General features: G+C 39.6%; 1 protein-coding gene across 1 annotated transcript; it reads left to right on the top strand.

Annotated features, from left to right (window-relative positions):
* Positions 1-460: 460 nt before the first annotated feature.
* Positions 461-7,518, top strand: NIFK (nucleolar protein interacting with the FHA domain of MKI67). The gene is given in 7 exon segments (XM_087965389.1): positions 461-510; positions 513-586; positions 831-959; positions 3,344-3,452; positions 4,700-4,911; positions 5,599-5,676; positions 7,335-7,518. Coding segments are annotated over 7 exon segments (813 nt in total). The 5' UTR covers positions 461-476; the 3' UTR covers positions 7,512-7,518.
* Positions 7,519-11,832: the final 4,314 nt, after the last annotated feature.

Below are 11,832 nucleotides of genomic sequence, written 5' to 3'. Positions count from 1 at the left end.
ACCCTAAACTACAAACATTCTCTTTCATTGCTACTTTCTATTTTACTGTTTTTTGTAAAAAAAAAAAAAAAAAGTAACTATCCCACTCTTTTAATGACATTGAGTAGCTTTCAACAAACACCCATAAAAACAACGCTAAATAAATATTAAATATGAAACCTAAAACAGCAGCCTTGAAAGATCTGGGAAAATCACCTTGCTTTTGAGCACTCTCCTAAACTCTTAATCATTATTCCCGCTTTGTTTCCAATCTTATTTTGGGAAGGATTATAAAAATGAAAACACGAAGCAGCGTAAGAAGCTGCTGTTTCACGCTCTGACCAATAGGGGCCACTGCTCTCTTTCTGTGTCTCCTTGGAGTGTTCACAGCAACCCCTCCGGCGGAGCCAAAGAGGACGTGACGAAACAGAGCTTCCGGTTTGTGGCGCAGGCGCGCTGCCGCCTCTCTCTCGCGCTCGCTCTCTTTCCGAAGCGTGATGGCAGCGAGCAGTGTCGCGTCGGCAGCGACTCCCTCCTGTCTCTGGACCCGGAGCGGCAGCGCGAATTCCAGGCTGAGGTGCACCGGGTGCGCAAGGCGGCCTCCAAGGTAAGAACCCGAGGAGGAACGCGGTGGTTTCTCCCGCCGGGCGCTGGGAGAGAGGAAACTTCCAAGGTCTGTTTAACGCAGGGGTGTCCAACCTTGGCAACTTTAAGACTTGTGGACTTCAACTCCCAGAATTCCTCAGCCAGCAAAGCTGGCTGAGGAATTCTGGGAGTTGAAGTCCACAAGTCTTAAAGTTGCCAAGGTTGGACACCCCTGGTTTAACGCCTTTCGTCGTTTTACCTCCCAGAATGAGAAGGTGAAACCAGGTGTCGTTTACGTGGGTCACCTCCCGAGAGGCCTCTACGAGGCTCAGCTCCAGCAGTACTTCAGCCAGTTTGGAACAGTGACTCGGGTCCGCCTTTCGAGGAGTAAAAAGGTAAACTTTGCTTCGATTTAATTAATTAGTTAATAATAATGAATATATATGTATGTATGTATATATGTATGTATGTGGTATTCAGCTTTGTTCGGGTATTTTCCCACGTCATTATAGTTCTGCTTTTAAAGTTGTAGCAACGTTTTGGCAGAATCTGATCTGCCATCATCAGGCTTGTGTGTTGTGTTCGTCTGTGAGTCAGACTTTTACAGTTGTTTCTGACTCACAGACGAACACAATACAGAAGCCTGAAGATGGCAGATGAGATTCTGCTGAAACAACTTTAAAAGCACAACTATCATGACGTGGGAAAATACCCGAACAAAGCTGATTACCATACATATAAATACCTGTGAAAACTTAAGAAAACAAATACACACACATGAAATACCACTCACGTATCATCACAAAATCTCCAAAACTATAAAGCCTACAAACTTGAAATTTGGCACGCATTTTCCTCTTGGCTTCTAGGTGCTCACTAAGAAAGGATTTTTCAAAATGACCATCAGAGCATTAGTATTTCCTATATTATTATTAACAAGCTCTGATGCTAAGGAGTTCTACTCCCCCTCCCCACCTGAAAAGAAATCTGTTCCAAAATACAAAACACAAGCAGAGGAGAGGAGTTTCAAGTTTCAGTTTCACAACACCAAGAAGCTTTAGTGCAGAGCAGTTGAGTTAAGCCATGCCCAGGCTCCTTGCTGTCTCCTTGCTCACACAGCAAATACTGTTTCAGTTTCCAAATAGCCAACTCTCGCACACTGACAGGACGCTAGCCAGTATGAATACCGATGGATGCTGGTAGGCAGTGGCAGAGTTTTTTCCCCTTATTATCTCAAAAACTAATAACTAATGACCACATAGTTTCGTACCAAAGCACAGATATAGAGCTAGTTTATTTATAAATTTCACGTTTCTTAACTGCCCATCTCCCTCAGATAATGCATGTACTGGTGGTCCTTGACTTACAACAGTTGGGTTAGTGGCCGCGGCACTGAAAATGGGACTTGTTACCGTTTTGTCATAGTTAACCTTTGCAGCATCCCCCGTGGTCCTGTGATAAAAATTTGGTGACTTTTGGCCATTGACATGTTTCTTCTGAGAGTTGCGCTGTCCTGGGTTACGTGGTCACCATTTGTAATCCTCCCAGCCAGTTGCTGACAAGCAAAGTCAGCAAGGAAAGCCAGATCCGCTTAATGACTGAATGATTCACTTTTCAACTGTGGCAAGAAAAGCCATAAAATGTGGGGGGGGAACTCGCTTAACAAATATCTCACCCTTACCAACAGAAATTTTGGACTCAATTGTGATCATAACTCGAGGACTGCCTTAGGTGGAGAATTTAATGCTTATTTTCCCCACAATGACAATCCCTGTGAGATGGATTGGACTAAGAAAGAATGACTAGTCCAAAACTTCATATAGTCATAGGGTACAAAGAAGAAACCACAAAGTGTCAGAGAAAGTAAAACAAAGCCATTTGAAGCAATTAGAACAATTACAAACTATATGTGGGAGAGTGTATTTAGAGTTCAACATACAATATAACCATTTTGCAGTTTTGATTCTGATGTAATCTCTTAATCTAGGACTCTTACTGCTTGCTTTTCCAATGGCATTCCTCCTTACAATAATAAATATTTTAGGCTGGAAACTACCAAGGGCCCCTTTGTAGAGATTCTCAGTCATCCATGATTGTCCCAAAGATGCTTTTTCGGGCGGAAACTAGACTTTGTTTTTTCTTCGAAGGCATTTCACTTCTCATCCAAGAAGCTTCTTCAGCTCCTGTCAGAACTTCAAAGAAAAAACAAGAAAGTCCATTTGCCTCCTGAAAATGCACCTTTGAGAAAAGGACCCCTTTATTTTCTGCAATAAACTACCATGGTGCTACCCAGTGCACAGTATTCTTCTGTAGAGTATTGAAAACATGGATTGGTTTCTTTCTTGAAATGACTTGGCAGAAGTCCTGATCAATCAGGCTATATTTTCTATTGCATCATTTTTAAAAATAGCTGAAAATAAACTCCATAGACAAAAAAATTCCTTACTAATTTTAATTAGCTGTAATGAGGCTTCCCTGTTGTTGCTTTAACAAAGTCAGTGCCTATTGGTGATAAGTAAAAGCACTTTTCATTTTATAGCTCAGAAAATGTTTTTTGGATTAAGATTGTCACTGGGTGACTTTTGGGTTAGGTGTTCTCTTAACCTAACATACTGCACAGTATGTAAAACAAATTGGAAAAAGGAATGCTTTCTATCATGCCATGAGCTACTGAAAAAGAGGCAAAAATATATCTACTAATGGTAATAAAGCAAAATAATACTTCAACTATATAAAATTATTGTATTTTTAAAAGATTTTATATCCTTCTCTTTAATAGACAGGAGGTAGCAAAGGTTATGCATTTGTGGAATTTGAATATGATGAAATTGCAAAGATAGCTGCAGATACCATGAACAATTACCTTGTCCGTGAAAAACTCTTGAAATGTGAGTATATCCCAATTTGTTAAATGTAGCAATTCCATCAAGGAGTCAGTTATGCTGAAAATTATTCCCACTAAAAGTCTCCTTTTTTTCCTTTCCAATTCTTTCTCTCATCTCTTTCTAATCTGTGTGTCTCTCAGAATTTGCAACTGTTCTTTTTTGCAAGGATTATTATTCCCTGATATATTTTATCTGCCTCTTTTACATAATGATGAGCACCTGGGAAGGACCCTTCCTATCACTGTGTGAATGGTGTGGGAACATAAAAACAGCTGTTTTTCATAGCTTGCCTTGCAAGATGAGGGTAACTTTCACCTTTGTGAGATTCTGTAGAGAAGGAACAACTTGATCTGTTTGAATTATTTGTGTGGCTACAAGCACCAGAATTGTTATAGTTAATCTATGTCATATATTGGATTAGTATATTTTAGACGTGTCCTCAGCCTTTGGGATTGAGGCCATCAATACATTTTATAAATAATGCAGTGCAATTAAATCTTCTGCATTGAGATTAGGCATGGTTGCAGCTTTATTCCCCATTACGCTATCTGCCTTGAAATGTAATCCAAACCCAATATAGATTTTCCTCTTTTTTTAATGCTTACTCAACTGACTGTGATAGATTACATTTGTCTTGATAGTTAGGTTTGAAAAAAATGACGGAATACTCTTCTTCCCAGAATTAACAGGGGGAAACAGTTGGACACCACACAGCATTCAAATCAAGCTTGATGTGGCAGAAGTATTTTATTGCTTTATCTGTTTGTACAGGTGCTTGGGAACAATAGCAAATGAATTTATTTCTTTATGGAAATTATATACCCCCTCAATCTAGCCTGGCTATAGGGGTTTACAAGGACAATAATAATACAGTATTATAATATACAAAAATAAAATGCAGTGTAATAATAGAGGATGAAATTAATCATATTTATTTAGCCAATTTGTATGGCAAGCATTGGTGGGGACGGACAATATTAAAGTAAACCAAACATTATGACCAAATATTGAAATATATAGCATATGCGCAGGAGAGAGAGAGGTGCTACATGCCACAAGGGGAAGCATTGATCCTGCATCTTTGTTTGACTGGATCCATAATGCATTGGTATTCTGTGTTTAGTATATGGACTTGAAGAGAACAATTTCTATTGCTGTTTAAAAGATTTTTGAAGAGGACACGGTGGAAACTTTTATAATGGCCTTGTTCTGTTTCCCATGGCTTCTATTGTCTTGATTGCATGTTATAGGTGAGTTTATGCCAGCAGAAAAAGTACACGAAAACCTCTTTAAAGGGTCTGAGCGAAAGTTCAGAAAGCCATCATATCCAGCCGTAAAACGCTACAACCGGAACCGAACAGCAGAGGAGGAAGAAAAAATGGCTGAGAGGCTGTTGAAAAAGGAAAACAAGTTGCGAAAAAGGCTTGCTGAGAAAAGAATAGATTATGATTTCCCTGGATTTGTAAGTGAATGTTCTTTTTTCCCCCCCCTGAATAATACTTGGTATAATGAGAAGAAAGAGGCATAAACACAATTATTGCATACTGACTGCAAATTTAAATGCCTTCAGTTAGAATACAAAGGTTATATTGTCACCAAACAATTGGAGACGTGAAATCATTTGACACATGATTCAGACAAAAGCTTGTGGTTCCCAATGGACTCAAAAGATTGGCAGCAGGGTTGCCAGTGCTGAGTTTTTAAACACAGGTGTGGGTTTTTCCATCTCTGTCTGGGTTTCTAGGATTTTAAAATGTAATGAAATCATAAAGTTTTTTATATATTTGGATTGTACGTATTAGGTAGATAAAAATAATTTAGTTTAAAACTGATTTATTGAGGGGCTTTCTAGATTTTTTTGTCTAGAATCTGGGTTTATTTGAGTGTGAAATCTTGTGGTTTTTGTAGGAAACCCTATTGGCAACTCTAATTGGCAGCCACAGAAAACTTTCTTAAAAAGACACGTGTGTCATGCAAACCAATATTAATCTTTGCTTCACCTTGTTTTTAATCACCCTGGTTTTTTTCCTGAACTTCATAGTTTCAAGGCAAATTCAATATGTGAACTGTTTTAAAGATTATTAGTTAACATATATTGTTAAAAGTTGAATTATGAGGTAACCTTAACACTAAGATTCTCTTTCTTAAGAGTGCTCAGATGCCTCCAATAAAGAAAAAGATGATTTCAAAATCAGATTCTAATGAGGATGCATCAGTGGATGATGAAGTAAGTGCAAGTTTGGGGTTTTGAAATCTTCTGAATTATAATGGGCCTTTTTTATCTGAAGAAGGGAAAAAATACTGGAATACAAGTAGTCCTTGAATTACAGCCATAATTGAGTCAAGAATTATGACTGCATGTTGTACTGGTCATTAAGCGGGTCATGCTACTGTGCCCAGTTTTACAAACCATTTTTAAGGCAATTAAGCAAACCTATTGTACCCAATGGCGTTTATTTTTCTTTTCCAGAAATTAGAAGTAAATGCCAGTTTCTAGCAAAAAGTCATAAATCGTGATCATGTGAACCACAAGATGCTGCATAGGTGGCCATGAATGTGAGCCAGCGATTGGTCGTAAATAGAGGACTACCTGTATAGTAACTAATATTTATACAATGGTGTTTCCTTGAATGGAAGGTCTTTATGCTGATCTTCATGCCTGCAAAGGGTTCATTTGAGAAATGGTACAGGCCACCAATGAAATTGTTACTTTTGGCCTGTGATTTCAAAAAGATTTCTGGGATATAAAAAGGTTAATAAAGTTACTTGTTTGCTAACTCCACTTTAACACTTGACACTGAATGCTTATACAGTCATAGCTTGGCACTCAATTGCTTCAAAACTCATCAAATTCAGTATTCAATGTATTTTTTGAAGCCGAAATCTTGTCCCAGTGCTCATCTTTCTCCTGGTAGTTGACATGCAAGGAAGAACTTGCTGGTGTCAGCTGCCTCGTGCCTTGCTATTTCTTCCAGTCGAAAAAGCAGGTCACGTGGTTTTCTCAGTACAGGTTTTAGTATTCATCTTCCAGAATGAATTACCAACAAGGACCGAGGTATCACTGTATTACGCTATACTAATGCCAACACTTGTGTGTTTATCTAATTCCTAGAGTCCTGTTAATAGTTCTGTTCTCCTTTGTTGCCTTTAGCCACCTTCTATTGCTATCAGCTGCCGAATGTTTAGTTTTTCAGCATCTCTGCTGGGTCGTGAAGCTGATGAATTCAGTTTTCCTTTTCGGCTTGTCAGCTGTTGACTTGCTGAAGTCCAAGTTTTTTCCTCTTTGCCTACTAAGCTACCCCGCTTCCTCCCTCCCTGCTCTACCATAGGACTCAAATTGTCCTCCGACACACCCACACCGGAGTGCTAGCAGTATTTTCCCGTTATATTTGGAAACCAGTGCTCTTCAAATTGCCTTAAAGTCCCAGAGAAAGGAAGGCTCCTGAAAGACTTTGCTTCCCACAATGCCCTCTTAGGATGAAATCCTTGACTGCTTTCTTTGTCCTTTTCCTGGGTGTAGAAGGGACATACTGGGAGGCTTGGCTCACCCTATAACATTATTTCCCCTCTCTCTGCTGTATCCCTTCCAAATAATACAGACTTAGGAATTTAGTCATGCAAAAGAGGATAATGAAGTTACCATATTGAATTAAATTTAGAATATTTGGGGGAAATGTTTCTCAGTATTTTCTTCAGAAACTACTAACTGTGAAGAGTTTATCAGTTTTTTGTCTTCTATTGTCCATATTATGACCCGGGTAAAAAGCTTTCCTGTTTCCACCATTGGCCACAAATATTTCAGCTTTTTGTGAAAAATATACTTTTTAAAATAAGCCTGCAACGGGTTGTTCTTAATTCAATAATTTTCTTCTCCGCTCTGTCCAGGATCCCACACCAGTGTGTACGCCAACATTTTTTGAGCGCCGAAAATCTCAGCCGGAAGATAATGAAGATGATGAAATAATTTTAAAATTACCACCTACGATTACAAAGTCTACCCCGCAAGAAAACAAAGTGGCAAAATTACAGAAAAAAAGTGCAAATAAAAAATGTAAATCTTAACACTTTATCATAAGAGCGTTGTTGTTGTTTTACTACACAAGATGTTTCGCAGTTCCAGGGAGAAAGACCTTTTTAACAGAGTTCCCCAACCTTTCCAGCTTTGTGGACCGGCACGGGATGGGGAAGAGGGATGGTTCCACACGAGTGGCCAGCAAGTGCACACACAGCTCCATTTGTGTGAGCGGTGTGCATGAACGCCGCTCAAAAAATGGAGCACGAGTTCACGCGCTCGGCTGCTGCTTGTGCAAGTGGGGATGCCCACATGCCCAAGTAGTGCAAATCGGTGTGGAGCCTACTCAGCTGATCCTGAGGACACAGACAAACCCCCAAGTGGCCTCAACAACTCTAAAGATGCAAATGACCAGCTGGCTGTAAGAAATATTGATCCTTCCATTCTCTGCCATCCAGTCAGAGCTGAAGAAGTTTCTTGGACGAGAAGTGAAACGTCTTCAAAGAAAAACCAGAAAGTCCAGTTGCCTCTTGAAAGAGTACCTTTGGGACAGGAGTCACTAATGTTCTAAGAACTTCCTTCATTGGCTCTCCTCACCACCAATAACCTTCCTAAGCTTTGATATTTAAACCAAACCCTTAGTTCAGCCCTAAGCCTTCTAAAAGCCATTCTTTTACATATCCCTACATCTCATTAAACATAAGCGCCTCTGCTACAGAAATATTTTTAGATAAGTTCTGAGGTTTTTAGTCCTGTAAAATGGAACTACTTGATATCAAAGGTGTCAGGAATGTTTCCATGTCTTTCTACGGAGAAAGTTTGAACTGTGGGTGGACTTCGGTGAGAGAGAACGAACACAGAATATTTGGAGAAAACATTCATCTCTACCTGAAATGCAGAATAGCAACAGCATTTAGACTTATATATCGCTATACAGCCCTCTTAAGTGATTTACAGAGTCAACATATTGCCCCCAACAATATGGAGCCTCATTTTACCAACCTAGGAAGGATGGAAGGCTGAGTCGATCTTGAGCCTGGTAAGATTCAAACTGCCACATTGCAGGCAGTTCTCTAACCACTATACCTCCGCGGCTCATAAATTCAACAAACTGAATCAAAATCAAAAGCCTTGAATGATGCGCAGCAGAATTTTCATTAATTGGATTTCAGTTCAGCTAAGTGGTCACATGTGGAAAACAAGATACATCTAATATAGTTAGCCTTCAGCCCAGTGTACTAGTTGGTCCTGTGGAAAGCAAAAATTGGAGGAGGTTATATTGGATAATTGTTTTTCTATGTCAGTATTGCCTTGCCTTGAACCCCTGGTGAGGTGTAATCCAGGACTCTTCAAAGCGTACAAAGATTTGCGTTTTGCACTACGGTGCCAGGTTTTGGTTGTTTAATCCTTACTTCAAACAGTTCAATAGTTACGAACTATTGAGGAGGCAAAGTGAACATTAGGCAAATCAAAAATGTGTGTGTTGATACTTTATTACAACAATTGTTAACAGCTTTCAAGACAAATTCTTTGTGTGTCTAATTACACTTGGCCAATAAAGCATTCATTCATTCCTTTGGTTGCAACATGGTTTACTTTCCAGGACCATTGGAATAACTTGTATTGATGGCCAAAACAAGCCACTTGATTGTCCCAAAGATGCTTTCTTTCAAAAGGCAACTAAACTCTTTTTCCTTGAAGACATTTCACTTCTCATCCAAGAAGCTTCTTCAGTTCTGACAGAATGGTGGAGAATATAAAGATTTACTGTATATGCCTTGCAGTCATCTACTTGTGAACCCTCTTTCTGAGAGTTGTTGAGGCCACTTGGAGATTTATCTAAGCCCTCAGGGTCACCTGAATCCTGTAGTCTGCAAACGTCCAAGCAGCCTCAATGACTCAGAAAGAGGAATAACAACCAGACAACTGCAAGGAATATTAATTCTTCCATTCTCCACCATTCAGTCAGAACTGAAGAAGCTTCTTGGATGAGAAGTGCAACGTCTTCAAGCAAAGCAAGAAAGTCCAGTTGACTTTTGAAAGAAAGCATCTGTAGGACAACCATGACCTGGATGACTGAGAATCACCATAGACATAAATCGCTTTGAATCCCACCATCTTTGTTCCCTGGGTTTGTGACCATCCAAATAGCTGGTCTTCATTGTGATGTTTTATATTGGGAAGCAATGGGTGTAGTTTGGGAAGTAATGCTGAATTTGGCCTCCAGAGTTTTATTCTGCTAATGACCAACAAGATGTGTATAGGAATCAATTGCAGCACCAGAGTGCAGTGACCTAACTTCTACTTGTACTTCCAAGCCACTGGCATTTAGAGATACAGATGTTAAAGGCAATAATGATTTACAGATACAATCAAATTTTAATTTAATGGCATGTTTGAGTCACAGCACTGGCGTCACCTATTAAATTTAAAAAGCCCATTGCATCTAAATGCAAGTACTTTGCCTAATCAGGTACAGAAAGTTGTTTGTGTAATTATGCAAATGATGTCAATTTGCTAGAGTGCTTCTAACAAAGTGATTTGGAGAATCAACTTTTTACTTCGCCAAATTACCTGGGAATTGGAAGGAATTGACTGTTGAGAAGAATATGCTGTGAACAACCAGCAAATAGGGGTTTCAAATAGCTACAGACTATCACTGTGAAAAAGCTATATCTTCCACCTGGTGGAGGCTGCCCTGCTCTGTTGTAAATTGTAGGAAGAAAAATCCAGTCTGGTTTCAAGCGGGGAGAAAGGTGCCGGAAATAAAATGAAGGTTGACTGGCTGCAAGGAAAGAAGGTTTTTTTTTGGTTTCCAGAAACTTCAGTGACAGCAGCAAATGTTTCTGAGGTGGCTGACCCCTTGGCATGGGAATGGATATACTGTATTTTTATAGGGTTTGAGATGCTCCTGGGGGTTGTGCAATTATTGAGCCTTATGGCTTTTGCTATTCTAATGGTGGTGGGTTAATCCTATTATGTCCTAGAGATCATGTCCTGTTCTTAGAATTTGGGTGGGGGATGTAAATTCTCAATCCCAGCCTGAGGGAGCTGTGGCTGAAGGTGTTTTGTTTATGAATAGGCTGGCTTGGATTTCTGAATGGATACAAAATCTGCATTCCTAAAGACTCTTCTGCTCTCTCCTGCTTGAGGCTGTTTTACTATGCAGGAAGACTGGGGTTGCTTCCTGCCTTTAAGAACATGTTTCTCCATTTCTCCTTTGAGGAAACATAATATTCTGCCTCTTTTAATATTTCCCAAAATATTTCATTCTTGCAGGGAGGGTGGGGACTTCCTACAGTTGTAACTAAGGATGTGCAAAATGAAGCACAGGAATGCTTCCCAAATACTAGCCAAGGAAATCAACTAAGTTTGGATAAATTCTAATATGCACGTTCCTTAACATCCCAAATTAAACTTTTTGCATGATGTGGCTAAGTATGGTTTCTTGGGCTAGTTGGACAGATTAGTGCAACATAGTGTATCACAAAGTAATCTCACACACTGACTAGGTTGGACAACAATTAATAAACTAATAAATTTGTAATAAACAGTGCCAATCAACCCCCCCCCCCTTTTTTTTTTTTTGGCTTGCTTGTCATGGGTCACAAGCTAGATAAGGTGCTGGCTGGCTCGCCTCAAAAGCCAAAAGACACTTCCAGACCACGTAGCAAGACTTTCAAAAACAAATAAAAAACTGCAGCCTTTATTTCAACTACCTAATATAAATCAACAGTCCTTGCATTTTATTTCATTTTTGGCCAGCTTTTATCCAAGGGCTAACCAAGTTCAGGCATGCTTTTATCAAGATAACAGGGACTGCCTTATACAGCTCTTCAACAAATGTTCACACCTATTTTCAAAGAAAACATCTGCTGTTGTTTTAATTTCAGGTTTTAGTTATCTGCAATACCAGCATGAAGGGGAGGTCATTTATATGCCTTCATTGGAACAACAAATTAGGATATGTATAGGTAAAGGTAAAGATTCCCCTCGCACATACGTGCTAGTTGTTTCCAGCTCTAGGGGGTGGTGCTCATTCCCATTACAAAGTCAAAGAGCCAGCACTGTCTAAAGACGGCTCCATGGTCATGTGGCCGACATGACTAAATGCCAAAGGTGCAGGGAGCGCTGTTACCTTCCCACCAAAGTGGTCCCTATTTTTCTACTTGCATTTTTACATGCTTTCAAACTGCTAGGTTGGCAGAAGCTGGGACAAGTAACAGGGGCTCACTCCATTACACGATGCTAGGGATTCGAACCGCTGAACTGCCGACCTTTCTGATCGACATCGGATATGGATAAGTAGGCTTAATTCTACACTTCACCATATTCATGCCCATTCATCAATTTTCTTCCATGAAGATAAGT

The sequence above is a fragment of the Notechis scutatus genome, chromosome 4, assembly GCF_049901735.1.
Source record: "Notechis scutatus isolate UNSWTSFEM ecotype Mainland chromosome 4, rNotScu1.2, whole genome shotgun sequence".
Lineage (NCBI taxonomy): Eukaryota > Metazoa > Chordata > Lepidosauria > Squamata > Elapidae > Notechis > Notechis scutatus.
Note: the sequence above shows the minus strand (reverse complement) of the source record. Positions and strands in the feature narration are given on the sequence as shown.